This window comes from Cherax quadricarinatus, chromosome 91 (assembly GCF_038502225.1).
Source record: "Cherax quadricarinatus isolate ZL_2023a chromosome 91, ASM3850222v1, whole genome shotgun sequence".
Taxonomy (NCBI): domain Eukaryota; kingdom Metazoa; phylum Arthropoda; class Malacostraca; order Decapoda; family Parastacidae; genus Cherax; species Cherax quadricarinatus.
The window spans coordinates 5,863,019-5,878,757 of record NC_091382.1 but is presented as its reverse complement, the minus strand read 5'-3'; the positions used below and the strand labels follow the sequence as shown (position 1 = coordinate 5,878,757).

The 15,739-nt window shown below is 45.4% G+C and overlaps 1 protein-coding gene across 3 annotated transcripts in view; it reads right to left on the bottom strand.

Moving 5' to 3' along the window:
- Positions 1-4,291: 4,291 nt before the first annotated feature.
- LOC128704829 (cell adhesion molecule Dscam2) overlaps positions 4,292-15,739 on the bottom strand; it is an 84,051-nt gene continuing 72,603 nt past the window's right edge. The window contains exons 27-31 of one of the 3 annotated variants that reach the window (XM_070104353.1): positions 14,122-14,304; positions 9,292-9,524; positions 8,324-8,518; positions 6,916-7,126; positions 4,292-5,094 (exon numbers count right to left, since the gene is read on the bottom strand). In XM_070104353.1, the coding sequence (XP_069960454.1) occupies positions 4,770-5,094; positions 6,916-7,126; positions 8,324-8,518; positions 9,292-9,524; positions 14,122-14,304 (1,147 nt within the window). In that variant the 3' untranslated portion in view covers positions 4,292-4,769. Of the gene's footprint in view, positions 5,095-6,905; positions 7,127-8,323; positions 8,519-9,291; positions 9,525-14,121; positions 14,305-15,739 lie in introns of all 3 variants that reach the window. The other 2 variants (XM_070104354.1, XM_070104355.1) reach the window with 2 other exon arrangements.

The window sequence follows — 15,739 nt, the reverse complement described above, 5'->3', positions numbered from 1 at the left end:
CAGTCTGGAGCAGCAGTAGTAAGACTGAGGTAGTCAGTCCCTCAGTCTGGAGCAGCAGTAGTAAGACTGAGGCAGTCAGTCCCTCAGTCTGGAGCAGCAGTAGTAAGACTGAGGTAGTCAGTCCCTCAGTCTGGAGCAGCAGTAGTAAGACTGAGGTAGTCAGTTCCTCAGTCTGGAGCAGCAGTAAGACTGGGGTAGTCAGTCCCTCAGTCTGGAGCAGCAGTAGTAAAACTGAGGTAGTCAGTCCTCAGTCTGGAGCAGCAGCAGTAAGACTGAGGGAGTCAGTCCCTCAGTCTGAAGCAGTAGTAAGACTGAGGTAGTCAGTTCCTCAGTCTGGAGCAGCAGCAGTAAGACTGAGGTAGTCAGTTCCTCAGTCTGGAGCAGCAGTAGTAAGACTGAGGTAGTCAGTCCCTCAGTCTGGAGCAGCAGCAGTAAGACTGAGGTAGTCAGTTCCTCAGTCTGGAGCAGCAGTAGTAAGACTGAGGTAGTCAGTCCCTCAGTCTGGAGCAGCAGTAGTAAGACTGAGGTAGTCAGTTCCTCAGTCTGGAGCAGCAGTAGTAAGACTGAGGTAGTCAGTTCCTCAGTCTGGAGCAGCAGTAGTAAGACTGAGGTAGTCAGTCCCTCAGTCTGGAGCAGCAGCAGTAAGACTGAGGTAGTCAGTCCCTCAGTCTGGAGCAGCAGTAGTAAGACTGAGGTAGTCAGTCCCTCAGTTTGGAGCAGCAGTAGTAAGACTGAGGTAGTCAGTTCCTCAGTCTGGAGCAGCAGTAGTAAGACTGAGGTAGTCAGTCCCTCAGTCTGGAGCAGCAGTAGTAAGACTGAGGTAGTCAGTCCCTCAGTCTGGAGCAGCAGTAGTAAGACTGAGGTAGTCAGTCCCTCAGTCTGGAGCAGCAGTAGTAAGACTGAGGTAGTCAGTCCCTCAGTCTGGAGCAGCAGCAGTAAGACTGAGGTAGTCAGTCCCTCAGTCTGGAGCAGCAGTAAGACTGAGGTAGTTCCTAAGTCTGGAGCAGCAGTAAGACTGAGGTAGTCAGTCCCTCAGTCTGGAGCAGCAGCAGTAAGACTGAGGTAGTCAGTCCCTCAGTCTGGAGCAGCAGTAGTAAGACTGAGGTAGTCAGTCCCTCAGTCTGGAGCAGCAGTAAGACTGAGGTAGTTCCTCAGTCTGGAGCAGCAGTAAGACTGAGGCAGTCAGTTCCTCAGTCTGGAGCAGCAGTAGTAAGACTGAGGTAGTCAGTCCCTCAGTCTAGAGCAGCAGTAGTAAGACTGAGGTAGTCAGTCCCTCAGTCTGGAGCAGCAGTAGTAAGACTGAGGTAGTCAGTCCCTCAGTCTGGAGCAGCAGTAGTAAGACTGAGGTAGTCAGTCCCTCAGTCTGGAGCAGCAGCAGTAAGACTGAGGTAGTCAGTCCCTCAGTCTGAAGCAGCAGTAGTAAGACTGAGGTTGTCAGTCCCTCAGTCTGGAGCAGCAGTAAGACTGAGGTAGTCAGTCCCTCAGTCTGAAGCAGCAGAAGTAAGACTGAGGTAGTCAGTCCCTCAGTCTGGAGCAGCAGTAGTAAGACTGAGGTAGTCAGTCCCTCAGTCTGGAGCAGCAGTAGTAAGACTGAGGTAGTCAGTCCCTCAGTCTGGAGCAGTAGAGACTGAGTAGTCAGTAGTAAGATTGAGGTAGTCAGTCCCTCAGTCTGGAGCAGCAGTAGTAAGACTGAGGTAGTCAGTCCCTCAGTCTGGAGCAGCAGTAGTAAGACTGAGGTAGTCAGTTCCTCAGTCTGGAGCAGCAGTAGTAAGACTGAGGTAGTCAGTCCCTCAGTTTGGAGCAGCAGCAGTATGACTGAGGTAGTCAGTTCCTCAGTCTGGAGCAGCAGTAAGACTGGGGTAGTCAGTCCCTCAGTCTGGAGCAGCAGTAGTAAAACTGAGGTAGTCAGTCCTCAGTCTGGAGCAGCAGTAAGACTGGGGTAGTCAGTCCCTCAGTCTGGAGCAGCAGTAGTAAGACTGAGGTAGTCAGTTCCTCAGTCTGGAGCAGCAGTAGTAAGACTGAGGTAGTCAGTCCCTCAGTTTGGAGCAGCAGTAGTAAGACTGAGGTAGTCAGTTCCTCAGTCTGGAGCAGCAGTAAGACTGGGGTAGTCAGTCCCTCAGTCTGGAGCAGCAGTAGTAAAACTGAGGTAGTCAGTCCTCAGTCTGGAGCAGCAGCAGTAAGACTGAGGTAGTCAGTCCCTCAGTCTGGAGCAGCAGTAAGACTGAGGTAGTCAGTCCCTCAGTCTGGACCAGCAGTAGTAAGACTGAGGTAGTCAGTCCCTCAGTCTGGAGCAGCAGCAGTAAGACTGAGGTAGTCAGTCCCTCAGTCTGGAGCAGCAGTAAGACTGAGGTAGTCAGTCCCTCAGTTTGGAGCAGCAGCAGTAAGACTGAGGTAGTCAGTCCCTCAGTCTGAAGCAGTAGTAAGACTGAGGTAGTCAGTTTCTCAGTCTGGAGCAGCAGCAGTAAGACTGAGGTAGTCAGTTCCTCAGTCTGGAGCAGCAGTAGTAAGACTGAGGTAGTCAGTCCCTCAGTCTGGAGCAGCAGCAGTAAGACTGAGGTAGTCAGTTCCTCAGTCTTGAGCAGCAGTAGTAAGACTGAGGTAGTCAGTTCCTCAGTCTTGAGCAGCAGTAGTAAGACTGAGGTAGTCAGTTCCTCAGTCTGGAGCAGCAGTAGTAAGACTAAGGTAGTCAGTTCCTCAGTCTGGAGCAGCAGTAGTAAGACTGAGGTAGTCAGTCCCTCAGTCTGGAGCAGCAGCAGTAAGACTGAGGTAGTCAGTCCCTCAGTCTGGAGCAGCAGTAAGACTGAGGTAGTCAGTTCCTCAGTCTGGAGCAGCAGTAGTAAGACTGAGGTAGTCAGTCCCTCAGTCTGGAGCAGCAGTAGTAAGACTGAGGTAGTCAGTCCCTCAGTCTGGAGCAGCAGTAGTAAGACTGAGGTAGTCAGTCCCTCAGTCTGGAGCAGCACTAGTAAGACTGAGGTAGTCAGTCCCTCAGTCTGGAGCAGCAGTAGTAAGACTGAGGTAGTCAGTCCCTCAGTCTGGAGCAGCAGTAGTAAGACTGAGGTAGTCAGTCCCTCAGTCTGAAGCATCAGTAGTAAGACTGAGGTTGTCAGTCCCTCAGTCTGGAGCAGCAGTAAGACTGAGGTAGTCAGTCCCTCAGTCTGAAGCAGCAGTAGTAAGACTGAGGTTGTCAGTCCCTCAGTCTGGAGCAGCAGTAAGACTGAGGTAGTCAGTCCCTCAGTCTGAAGCAGCAGTAGTAAGACTGAGGTTGTCAGTCCCTCAGTCTGGAGCAGCAGTAGTAAGACTGAGGTAGTCAGTCCCTCAGTCTGGAGCAGCAGTAGTAAGACTGAGGTAGTCAGTCCCTCAGTCTGGAGCAGTAGTAAGACTGAGGTAGTCAGTCCCTCAGTCTGGAGCAGCAGTAGTAAGACTGAGGTAGTCAGTCCCTCAGTCTGGAGCAGCAGTAGTAAGACTGAGGTAGTCAGTCCCTCAGTCTGGAGCAGCAGTAGTAAGACTGAGGTAGTCAGTCCCTCAGTCTGGAGCAGCAGTAGTAAGACTGAGGTAGTCAGTCCCTCAGTCTGGAGCAGCAGTAGTAAGACTGAGGTAGTCAGTCCCTCAGTCTGGAGCAGCAGTAGTAAGACTGAGGTAGTCAGTCCCTCAGTCTGGAGCAGCAGTAGTAAGACTGAGGTAGTCAGTCCCTCAGTCTGGAGCAGCAGTAGTAAGACGGAGGTAGTCAGTCCCTCAGTCTGGAGCAGCAGCAGTAAGACTGAGGTAGTCAGTCCCTCAGTCTGGAGCAGCAGTAAGACTGAGGTAGTCAGTCCCTCAGTCTGGAGCAGCAGCAGTAAGACTGAGGTGTTGGTAAGTTAGACACAGGTGCAATAGTCAGGTATATTTATTCCGAAACATTTCGACTACACAGCAGACTTCTTCAGTCGAGTACTGAGGAATTTACAGGAGCAGCAGAGATGTGAAGACAATGTCATCAGTCCATCACTCTTGAAGACGTAGTTTTGGGGTGATCAGTCCCTCAGATACCTAAATCTTGGACATGTGCCTTACTTAGGTACTGGTGTCTTGGTCTCAGGTACCTGCTTACCACAATAACCCCTAATTTCCATCTTATTACATCTCGGTAAAATTATTAATAATAACATTTCTGCAAGATTATTATAGATTTTATTAATAAACACTAAATTAAAGGTCTTGCTAAGAAAAATTATTTTTAATTTCGATTTTTTTTTTTGGAGGGGGAACTGATATGGGAATAAAGGCAAATAAAATTCCTTTTTTATTCCGAAAGACAAATATATTTTTATTACAACACATTGCAGCCTATAAATGCCATTGTTATTATGCAAAAAAATGTGCATAGGCCTTTTTTGGGGGGTAATTTATGTGCTATATATTTAGGCTTTACTGTTTTACAAATGCGGTTCGAACAGTAGGGAGTTTCTGTTGCTTTAACAGGTAATAATTACTGTTAGAAGGTGATTGGTTAGAAAATTGATAACAGTACAAAACGGGAACATGGTTGTTAAAAATGTATGTAGGGTGATCCTGGCATTGTGATACACACACGGGGGCCAGGAGCTACGACTCGACCTTTACAATCACAAATGGGTGAGTACACTCACAAACTCACATTAGGTAAATACATACACACACAAACACACACATTAGGTGAATACACACACACACACACAAACACACACATTAGGTGAATACACACACACACACACACACACACACACACACACACACACACACTACTAACATCACTAAACATTAATGGTATACGGATTCTTCTCTGGCATCTTCCTCTTCTTGTGTTGTGAGATTTGATCCTCTTGTTTCTGTTGTTGGTAACGTTGAAGAAGAGTATTTAATTCCGTCTTGATGTTCTCTTCCGCATCTCTGGAGCTGCCACAGTGAGCTGGGCTCCAAGACCTTCCTCCAGCTTCACCTTCTCCGTGAGCTTGGAGCATCTCCCGGTCACACTCGGCTTCGGAGAGCTCTCTCGAGTCCGAGAAAGCCGAAGGCGGGTGTAGGGGTCGTGGTGGAGTGAGCAACGAACTGTCGCTTGAGGACGACTCAGTACGAGTTCTGAAACCACGACAAACACTAGTTTTTATTAATTCCCCTCGAATTTACATAATAATAATTATTGTTACTACCATTACATGATACAACTTACACAGTTGACATCATTGACATTAATAATAATATTGATTTCTACCAGTATATGGTTCAACTTATACAGACCATAGCTGACATCATTGACATACTATATAGAAAGTTCTGGTTATGCAGAACATCTCCCGCTACTTAGGCTAATTTTGTCCCCAGGATGCCACCCACACCAGTCCACTAACATCCACGTACCTAATTACAGGGAGAGCAGATGTTAGGTGACTAACGCTCAGGTACATACTTACTGCTAGGTGAACAGGAACAGCAGGTGTCTTGAGGAACCCCCTTCCCCCCAATGTTACCACCCGTACCGGGGATCGAACCACGGACCTTAGTGTGTGAGGTGAGTGCGCTACTATGTGGATGATGTTATCTTGTAATGAAAATGCCGATCGTAACTAAATGCTAATTGTAACTAAATGTTAATTGTAACTAAATGCTAATTGTAACTAAATGCTAATTGTAACTAAATGCTAATTGTAACTAAATGCTAATCGTAACTATAATTCTTCTCTCTTCTACCTTCCTGTTATATCTGACTCTTTCTCTCTCTCTCTCTCTCTCTCTCTCTCTCTCTCTCTCTCTCTCTCTCTTTTTTTTTTTTTTTTTTTTTTTTTTTTTTTTTTTTTTTTTTTTTTTTTTTTTTTTTTACACAGGGTTTGACAAGGTTAAGGATCCCTAGCTTTATTGACAGCTATTTACAGGTTAAGGATTCCTAACTTTATTGGCAAGCTAAGAGCTGTTACCTACATCAGCTCATTTGAAAGCATTTTTGTTATGAGACATACAAGTAGGGAACAGGATGAAGTTGGAGCCATCTGTGGGCCAGCATTTTCATTTGATCAACTGACGTTATCTCGTTGACATCATTATGCTGTACGAATGTGTTCCATACTCGAGTCATCCTGGGTATGTATGATCTCAGATGGAGTGATGTTCTGGAGAAGGGTACAGCCAGAGTGAAGTTGCTGCTTTCTGCCCGTCTTGTGGCATAAAAGCTTGTTTCACGCTGTCCTCGAAGTGGATCCAAGTGTGGTATTTTGACAATATTGGCCTTGTACATAACAGTAAGGCCACCCACATCCCTCCTATGTTGAAGGCTCTGCTGAAATGACAGATCTATCCAGGATGGGTCCAGGCGAGAGATGAGACGTCTTGCTCTGTTCTCTACTCTGTCAAGCAGTCGCAGATGAGAGGGGGGGCAGGCAACCCAAGAAAGTGGAGCATACTCAAGGTGTGAGCGTACTTGTGCCTCTCTCTCTCTCTCTCTCTCTCTCTCTCTCTCTCTCTCTCTCTCTCTCTCTCTCTCTCTCATTCGTGACTTGATAATGGTTTTGAATGAACCGAAACGTCGCTGTAAGCTTCCCAAGTGCAGGTTATCTGTGATGACCTTAATATAACAATTGTTATAGTTATCTTGACGTAAGATAACTTTGATGGGTCCAGAACAAGAAGGGTCTATGGAGAGATGGTGCCGGGGAGGGGTCTTGAGGGTGGTGGGGAAGGGGTAGGGGCAAGGGAAGGGGCAGTGATAGGGGTAGGGACAAGGGAATGGGTAGGTGGTAGGGAAGAGGAAGGGGTAGATGAACGGGTAGAGGGTAGGGGGATGGGGCAGTGATAGGGGAAGGGGTAGGGCAGGGAAAGGGCTTGGGGTAGGGATATGGCAGGGGAAGGGGTAGGGGTAGGGGCAAGGGGTTCCACCTTACACAACGTAGCTGGTCTACCTGTGACTACCTGGCAAGTCGGACCGGCGGTAGCGGGTGCGGTCCCACTCTCCCCGCTGCGGCCGCTGCTGCGACGGTGGCAGCTGAGGGCGCTGCTTGCGGCTGCTGCTGCTGCTGTTGCTGCTGCTGCTGCTGTTGCTGGTGGTAGTGGCGCTGCTGTACTGGAGACGAGGCGTCATTACTCTCAGTACTGGAGTCACGACCTCCTCCGGGTGTATCAGCTGAGAGAGAGAGAGACAGCTTGTTAGAGAGAGAGAGAGAAAGCCAGAGAGCGAGAACTGACAGTTTCTTGAACGATTCAGGGGCCCAGTAACTCAGGGACTTAGGGGCCCACGAACCTAGGGGCCCACAGACCCAGTAAGTACACTGGATATGCCTCCTAGTGGGAGAAAATTGGTGGTCGAGGATTCGATCACATTCTGTTCATATACATTGTGTGTTCATATACATTGTGTTTACATTAATGTGTACTGAGGCCTGGTCACAGACCGGCCCGCGGGGGCGTTGACCCCCCTGAACCTTCTCCATGTAAACTGCTCATCAGACTGGTATTCCAGACAGGTAAGAATGATGGTGTCTAGACACCATGATGGTAATGCTGGAGCAGTAGTATAAATGATGGTGTCTAGGCACCATGATGGTAATGCTGGAGCAGTGATAAGAATGATGGTGTCTAGGCACCATGATGGTAATGCTGGAGCAGTGATAAGAATGATGGTAATGCTGGAGCAGTAGTATGAATGATGGTGTCTAGGCACCATGATGGTAATGCTGGAGCAGTAGTATGAATGATGCTGTCTAGACACCATGATGGTAATGCTGGAGCAGTGATAAGAATGATGGTCTCTAGCCACCATGATGGTAATGCTGGAGCAGTGATAAGAATGATGGTAATGCTGGAGCAGTAGTATGAATGATGGTGTCTAGGCACCATGATGGTAATGCTGGAGCAGTAGTATGAATGATGGTGTCTAGACACCATGATGGTAATGCTGGAACAGTCATAAGACTGTATGGGAGAGTATTGGTACCTGGGATGAGGTGGATATCCTAAGGGGTGAAATTTGATTCCATACTGTCAGAGAAGAATCACGTGGCAAATCTTGCCAACAAATCTCTTATCTCTGAGACACTTACAGTCAGTGTCTCTTGCCTCTAGTGGCTGGTGATGTTTTTTCGTAAACAAACACGATATTGCGGCTTGAATCATGACACAAACCTGTGTCACATTCCATCTGAAGAATGAAACACCTTCCACAAGCCACATGTTTATACTGGATAAAGGCACTAGTGGGCGAAAAAGTCTCTCAGAGATGCCCAAGTGTTCCACGTATGTCTTAAATTGTCAGTATTATTATTGATTATTTTATACAATAGAAAGGGAACATCAAAGACTGTCATTATCTTGACAGGCTCACCTCTGGTTCGACTCCTAGGCCTATGAGGGCGGCTCCTGGTGTCTTTCCTGGCCTCCTCCACCCACGGCCTCTGCTCGGAAGGTGCCGGGGTGGCCGCACCAGCGGTAGCGGAGAGGGTGGGCGGCTGCGCGCCCGGGATAGATTTTGGGCGGCTGGCGTAGTCCCCACGCCCACCTCGACTTATATATGCAATTTCTAATCCATCACCAATGTGAAAAAAAAATTGATCATGTTAGTAAAATTGCCTGAGAATTACTAAATAATAATAATAATAATAATAATAATTGATAATAGTGAATAAGCATAGAATATATATATATATATGTCGTGCCGAATATGTAAAACTGGTCAATTAGCAAGAACTCATTTAAAATTAAGTCCTTTCTGAAAATTTCTTTTATACGTTTAAAGATATATTTTTTTCATTAATGTTAATGTAAAAATTTATAATTTTGCACCAAAAGAATCTTAGAAAACTTACCTAACATTATCATAACAAGAACAATTTATTTTAGCGTAACCCAACTAAATGTATTTTAGATTTGTTTACAGTAATTTAATACTAAACAAACACAGTGAAATATATTTTTTTCGTTAGGTTCAGAATGATTTTGGAGAAATTACTGCATACACAAATTTTCACTTGTCCTATATGGCAAGATGAGCGTTGCTATTTAAACCAAGATCGCAAGTTCTGCCTATTCGGCACGACATATAGATATATATATATAGTGACGACAGGGGGAGTTGAAATGAAAGTTCTAGACCTTTCGTTTTGCAACAGAACTTCATCAGGAGCTTGCAATGTTTCAGAACGAGTAGAAGTCCAGGCAGATTCGTTCTGGTTGGATTTCCTACTCCATTTCTGCAACATTGCAAGTTCCTGATGACGTGTTGATTGCAAGACGAAAGGCTTAGAGCTATCGTTCAACTCCCCCTCTGTGGTTATTATGCATATTTTTGCTTACCTGTTTCCTTGTAGTGTGACTGGGCCCTCTGGCGACCGACTTGGCCATAAGCTGGGGATTGCTGGGCGTGGCGGTCACCGTGGGCGGCTGGGTGGTCACCGTGGGCGGCCGAGTGGTCGCTGTGGGCGGCCGGGTGGTCCAGACAGTCACGGGGTGTCATAGCGTGTAGAGACAGACCGTATTCTAGTGTCCCTTCAGAGCTACCCACGCTATGGGTAGGAAGGTGAGAGGAACTGAGAGAGACAGAGAGAGACAGACAGAGAGAGAGAAGAAACGAAAGGAAAATTACAGGGAAGAAAAGAATATATAAAGAGAGAGAGAGAAATAGACAGATAGAGAGAAAGACAGGAAGATGAAAATAGATCAATGAATGCATAGGCACCCACACAGACAGGCAGAGGCCAATTTTCTTCAGTTTATTGAGAAGACAAGATAAGCCTATAATGAGAAATCTACAGTAGTGTACATATTAATTGGGACAGTGATAAAATAAGGCATATATTTGGAAAATTAATGTTTATTTGAGAAATACCCGGCAATGATATGACAGATAATTGATTTAATGAGAGATATGACTACCCTTTGTTTTTATAAACATTGCTACACGCTGAGGCATAGCATTGCTACACGCTGAGGCATAGCATTGCTACACGCTGAGGCATAGCATTGCTACACGCTGAGGCATAGCATTGCTACACGCTGAGGCATAGCATTGCTACACGCTGAGGCATAGCATTGCTACACGCTGAGGCATAGCATTGCTACACGCTGAGGCATAGCATTGCTACACGCTGAGGCATAGCATTGCTACACGCTGAGGCATAGCATTGCTACACGCTGAGGCATAGCATTGCTACACGCTGAGGCATAGCATTGCTACACTCTATGGCACAGCATTACTACACGCTGAGGCATAGAATCGACCAATGTTGAACACATTTTGCAAGTTCTTCGCCGTGGTGTCAGGTCCTAATAACACCAGCAATTAGCTTCTGAGTTGAACAGTCCTGTTTCGCGGTCATGTGTTTGACTATTGCCCATAGATTCTCAACTGGGTTAAGGTCAGGAGCAATGGCGGCTCGTCTATAGGCACTATGGAACTGCAGCATCCCATATTTTCACTCGATATTATCGATAACATTCAATATGAGTCTTTTTTTTCTTTAATTCTTTCTTTATACTTGTATATTATATTAATCCTTAAGCTTAATGTCAGTAGCCATCCCCTAGTACATGGAGAAATTGCAAAAAAACATGTATGGAACTGTGCGCTTTACAGTTCCAGCGACTCGGTGTTTGGCTGTTGTGCGCATGTGCACATAAACCATACCTCGGGTGGGGTTTGAACCTGCGGTCAGAGAGTCTCAAAACTCCAGACCGACTCTCTGACTGCAGGTTCAAACCGCACCTGTGGTATGGTTTGTTTGCAATCGTGTCATTATGATTTCGTGAGGCATGCGCACATATCCGAGATAAGAAGCTGTGCGCTAGGTAGAGAGAGCACTGCCGCTGACGCAGTGCCGACCTTGTTATGCAAGTGTAAGGTAGTGTTTCTTTTTGACTCAGTGACATGTGTTGAGCCTAAAAACCATGTACCATATTTTTTAATGTGATAAAGTGTAGAATTAGATGATTATCATGCTTCAAACTATTTTATTTAATTCATATTTTTTTACACAATATTAAAACAATGGCTAAAATTTTTCTGAATCAGCACCTCCACTAATTGTAGCTACGAGCCGCCACTGGTCGGGAGAGTTTCCAGGCCAATTAGAACGCTTAGTGCACTCTCTTCGAAGAATGTCAGCATTTTTCTGGACGAGTGTCATGGAACAAGGTCCTGCTGGAAAATGACTTCCCCATCAGGAAAGTCTCTATCCACAATGGGAAGCAAATGAGTTGCCAGGATTGCCTTGTATCTGTCACTGGTCATCGTTCCCTCAACAATAACGAGCCGTCTAGAGCCTTTAGCAGCAAAACTACCACAAAATATCTTAGGTGGGTGTTTTGGTGCTTGTTGAATGTGTCCATTCTGAAGATGTTCGCCTTTGTTCCGTCCCACTACCACTAATCTGTACCCATGTACTTCACTACCACTGATCTGTACCCATGTACTTCACTACCACTAATCTGTACCTATGTACTTCACTACCACTGATCTGTACCCATGTACTTCACTACCACTAATCTGTACCTATGTACTTCACTACCACTAATCTGTACCCATGTACTTCACTACCACTGATCTGTACCCATGTACTTCACTACCACTGATCTGTACCTATGTACTTCACTACCACTGATCTGTACCCATGTACTTCACTACCACTGATCTGTACCCATGTACTTCACTACCACTGATCTGTACCCATGTACTTCACTACCACTGATCTGTACCCATGTACTTCACTACCACTGATCTGTACCCATGTACTTCACCACCACTGACCTGTACCATGTTCTTCACTACCACTGATCTGTACCATGTACTTCACTACCACTGATCTGTACCCATGTACTTCACTACCACTGATCTGTACCCATGTACTTCACTACCACTGATCTGTACCCATGTACTTCACTACCACTGATCTGTACCCATGTACTTCACTACCACTGATCTGTACCCATGTACTTCACTACCACTGATCTGTACCCATGTACTTCACCACCACTGACCTGTACCATGTACTTCACTACCACTAATCTGTACCCATGTACTTCACTACCACTGATCTGTACCCATGTACTTCACTACCACTAATCTGTACCCATGTACTTCACTACCACTAATCTGTACCTATGTACTTCACTACCACTGATCTGTACCCATGTACTTCACTACCACTGATCTGTACCCATGTACTTCACTACCACTGATCTGTACCCATGTACTTCACTACCACTGATCTGTACCCATGTACTTTACCACCACTGACCTGTACCATGTTCTTCACTACCACTGATCTGTACCATGTACTTCACTACCACTGTACCATGTACTTCACTACCACTGTTCCATGTACTTCACTACCACTGTACCCATGTACTTCACTACCACTGATCTGTACCCATGTACTTCACTACCACTGATCTGTACCCATGTACTTCACTACCACTGATCTGTACCATGTACTTCACTACCACTGTACCATGTACTTCACTACCACTGTACCATGTACTTCACTACCACTGTTCCATGTACTTCACTACCACTGTACCCATGTACTTCACTACCACTGACCTGTACCATGTACTTCACTACCACTGTACCATGTACTTCACTACCACTGTACCATGTACTTCACTACCACTGTACCATGTACTTCACTACCACTGTTCCATGTACTTCACTACCACTGTTCCATGTACTTCACTACCACTGTACCCATGTACTTCACTACCACTAATCTGTACCCATGTACTTCACTACCACTGATCTGTACCCATGTACTTCACTACCAATGATCTGTACCCATGTACTTCACTACCACTGATCTGTACCCATGTACTTCACTACCACTGATCTGTACCCATGTACTTCACTACCACTAATCTGTACCCATGTACTTCACTACCACTGATCTGTACCCATGTACTTCACTACCACTGATCTGTACCATGTACTTCACTACCACTGATCTGTACCATGTACTTCACTACCACTGTACCCATGTACTTCACTACCACTGTACCCATGTACTTCACTACCACTGTACCCATGTACTTCACTACCACTGATCTGTACCCATGTACTTCACTACCACTGTACCCATGTACTTCACTACCACTGATCTGTACCCATGTACTTCACTACCACTGATCTGTACCCATGTACTTCACTACCACTGATCTGTACCATGTACTTCACTACCACTGTACCATGTACTTCACTGCCACTGTACCGTGTACTTCACTACCACTGTTCCATGTACTTCACTACCACTGTACCCATGTACTTCACTACCACTTATCTGTACCTATATACTTCAAAATTCGCCTCATCTGAAATTATAACTTTTCATCATTCGTCTGTCGTCCATCACTTATAATCAAGGGCCCACCACAGCTATATTTTATTCACAGTAGCAATCAATAATTGTTTATCAGCTTTCTGGAAGTTCTGCCACCTTCAAGGAGACTTCGTTGAACAGTTGAAGAATCAACATTTACGTCAACTGAAGCCAAATGTCTGTAGATCTCTGATGGTTTTCTTGGGATCCTTCACACTATTTCTTATGATAACCTTGTTACCTTGAGGTGTTGTTTTGCGTTGTCTCCCACATCTTCCTCGACGCAGCGCTCCACAGTCACCAGTGTCGTCAGCTCTCTTCAGAATCCCACCACCAGTTGACTTTACTAGGCTTAAGTTTCAGCGATCTGTCTGATATTCATCAGGTTTTCTAAGAGTTACAATATTTGCACTCTTCCTAGGTGTAACATCCATCATGAATTTCAGCAGTAATCATGAAATGAAGAGGAGAATTTGTAGAAACCACATTGACTCACGGAGCTTGCTTGCCGGAATAGCCTTACAGAACAACAGCTGCTGTAGTACTGACGAGTCTCAGGGTAACACCACAGCTGGATGGTTGCCAGAAGCCAGTAACAAACTCTTCTAAAAAAGAAAATATCCCAAACTAAGATAATTAAGCGAGAGATTAAGACAGGTAATCCCAAAATTTACTGCTGTCCCAATTAATTTGCAAACTACTGTAAGAATATATTGTATCAGTAAAATTATATCTACATATATATTGTATCAAGAGATCTATCATCAATAGACATATTTTCTAGAAATAATATCTAGTACGTGTATTGTAAAAGTACCTGAAGGTAGCGTAGGGACAGATCTCGTAGGGGTCTGAGGTCTCCTCCTGTGTCTTGAGGGAAACCAGAGAGCCCCTGGGCTTCTTAATAGGTGTGGGAGAGTAGAAGTGAGCTCTGGTGAGCTCTGAGTTGCGGGCATTGTCATCCTCAGCTCCACTCTTGTGCTCTACGCTCTCACCCTGCCTGCTGGCCACCCACCGACTCTTTTAATCTTCAGTATTGACTCTTATTGAAGAGTTTCAGGTGAGTGAGAGTTGGGGAGCAAAGGGGAATACCCTGTGTGTGTATATACACTGACAGGCACTCCTCTCAGTGTATATACACTGACAGGCACTCCTCTCAGTGTATATACACTGACAGGCACTCCTCTCAGTGTATATACACTGACAGGCACTCCTCTCAGTGTATATACACTGACAGGCACTCCTCTTAGTGTATATACACTGACAGGCACTCCTCTCAGTGTATATACACTGACAGACACTCCTCTCAGAGTATATACACTGACACACACTCCTCTCAGTGTATATACACTGACAGAAACTCCTCTCAGTGTATATACACTGACAGAAACTCCTCTTAGTGTATATACACTGACAGGCACTCCTCTCAGTGTATATACACTGACAGACACTCATCTCAGTGTATATACACTGACAGACACTCCTCTCAGAGTATATACACTGACAGACACTCCTATCAGTGTATATACACTGACAGAAACTCCTCTCAGAGTATATACACTGACACACACTCCTCTCAGTGTATATACACTGACAGAAACTCCTCTCAGTGTATATACACTGACAGAAACTCCTCTCAGTGTATATACACTGACAGGCACTCCTCTCAGTGTATATACACTGACAGGCACTCCTCTTAGTGTATATACACTGACAGGCACTCCTCTCAGTGTATATGCACTGATAGGCACTCTCAGTGTATATACACTGACAGGCACTCCTCTGTGTATATACGCTGACAGACACTCCTCTCATTGTATATACACTGACAGACACTTCTCTCAGTGTATATACACTGACAGACACTCCTCTCAGTGTATATACACTGACAGACACTCATCTCAGTGTATATACACTGACAGACACTCCTCTCAGAGTATATACACTGACAGACACTCCTATAAGTGTATATACACTGACAGAAACTCCTCTCAGTGTATATACACTGACAGACACTCTCAGTGTATATACACTGACAGACACTCCTCTCAGTGTATATACACTGACAGACACTCATCTCAGTGTATATACACTGACAGACACTCCTCTCAGAGTATATACACTGACAGACACTCCTCTCAGTGTATATACACTGACAGACACTCCTCTCAGAGTATATACACTGACAGACACTCCTCTCAGTGTATATACACTGACAGACACTCCTCTCAGTGTATATACACTGACAGACACTCCTCTCAGAGTATATACACTGACAGACACTCCTCTCAGTGTATATACACTGACAGACACTCCTCTCAGTGTATATACACTGACAGACACTCCTCTCAGAGTATATACACTGACAGACACTCCTCTCAGTGTATATACACTGACAGACACTCCTCTCAGTGTATATACACTGACACACTCCT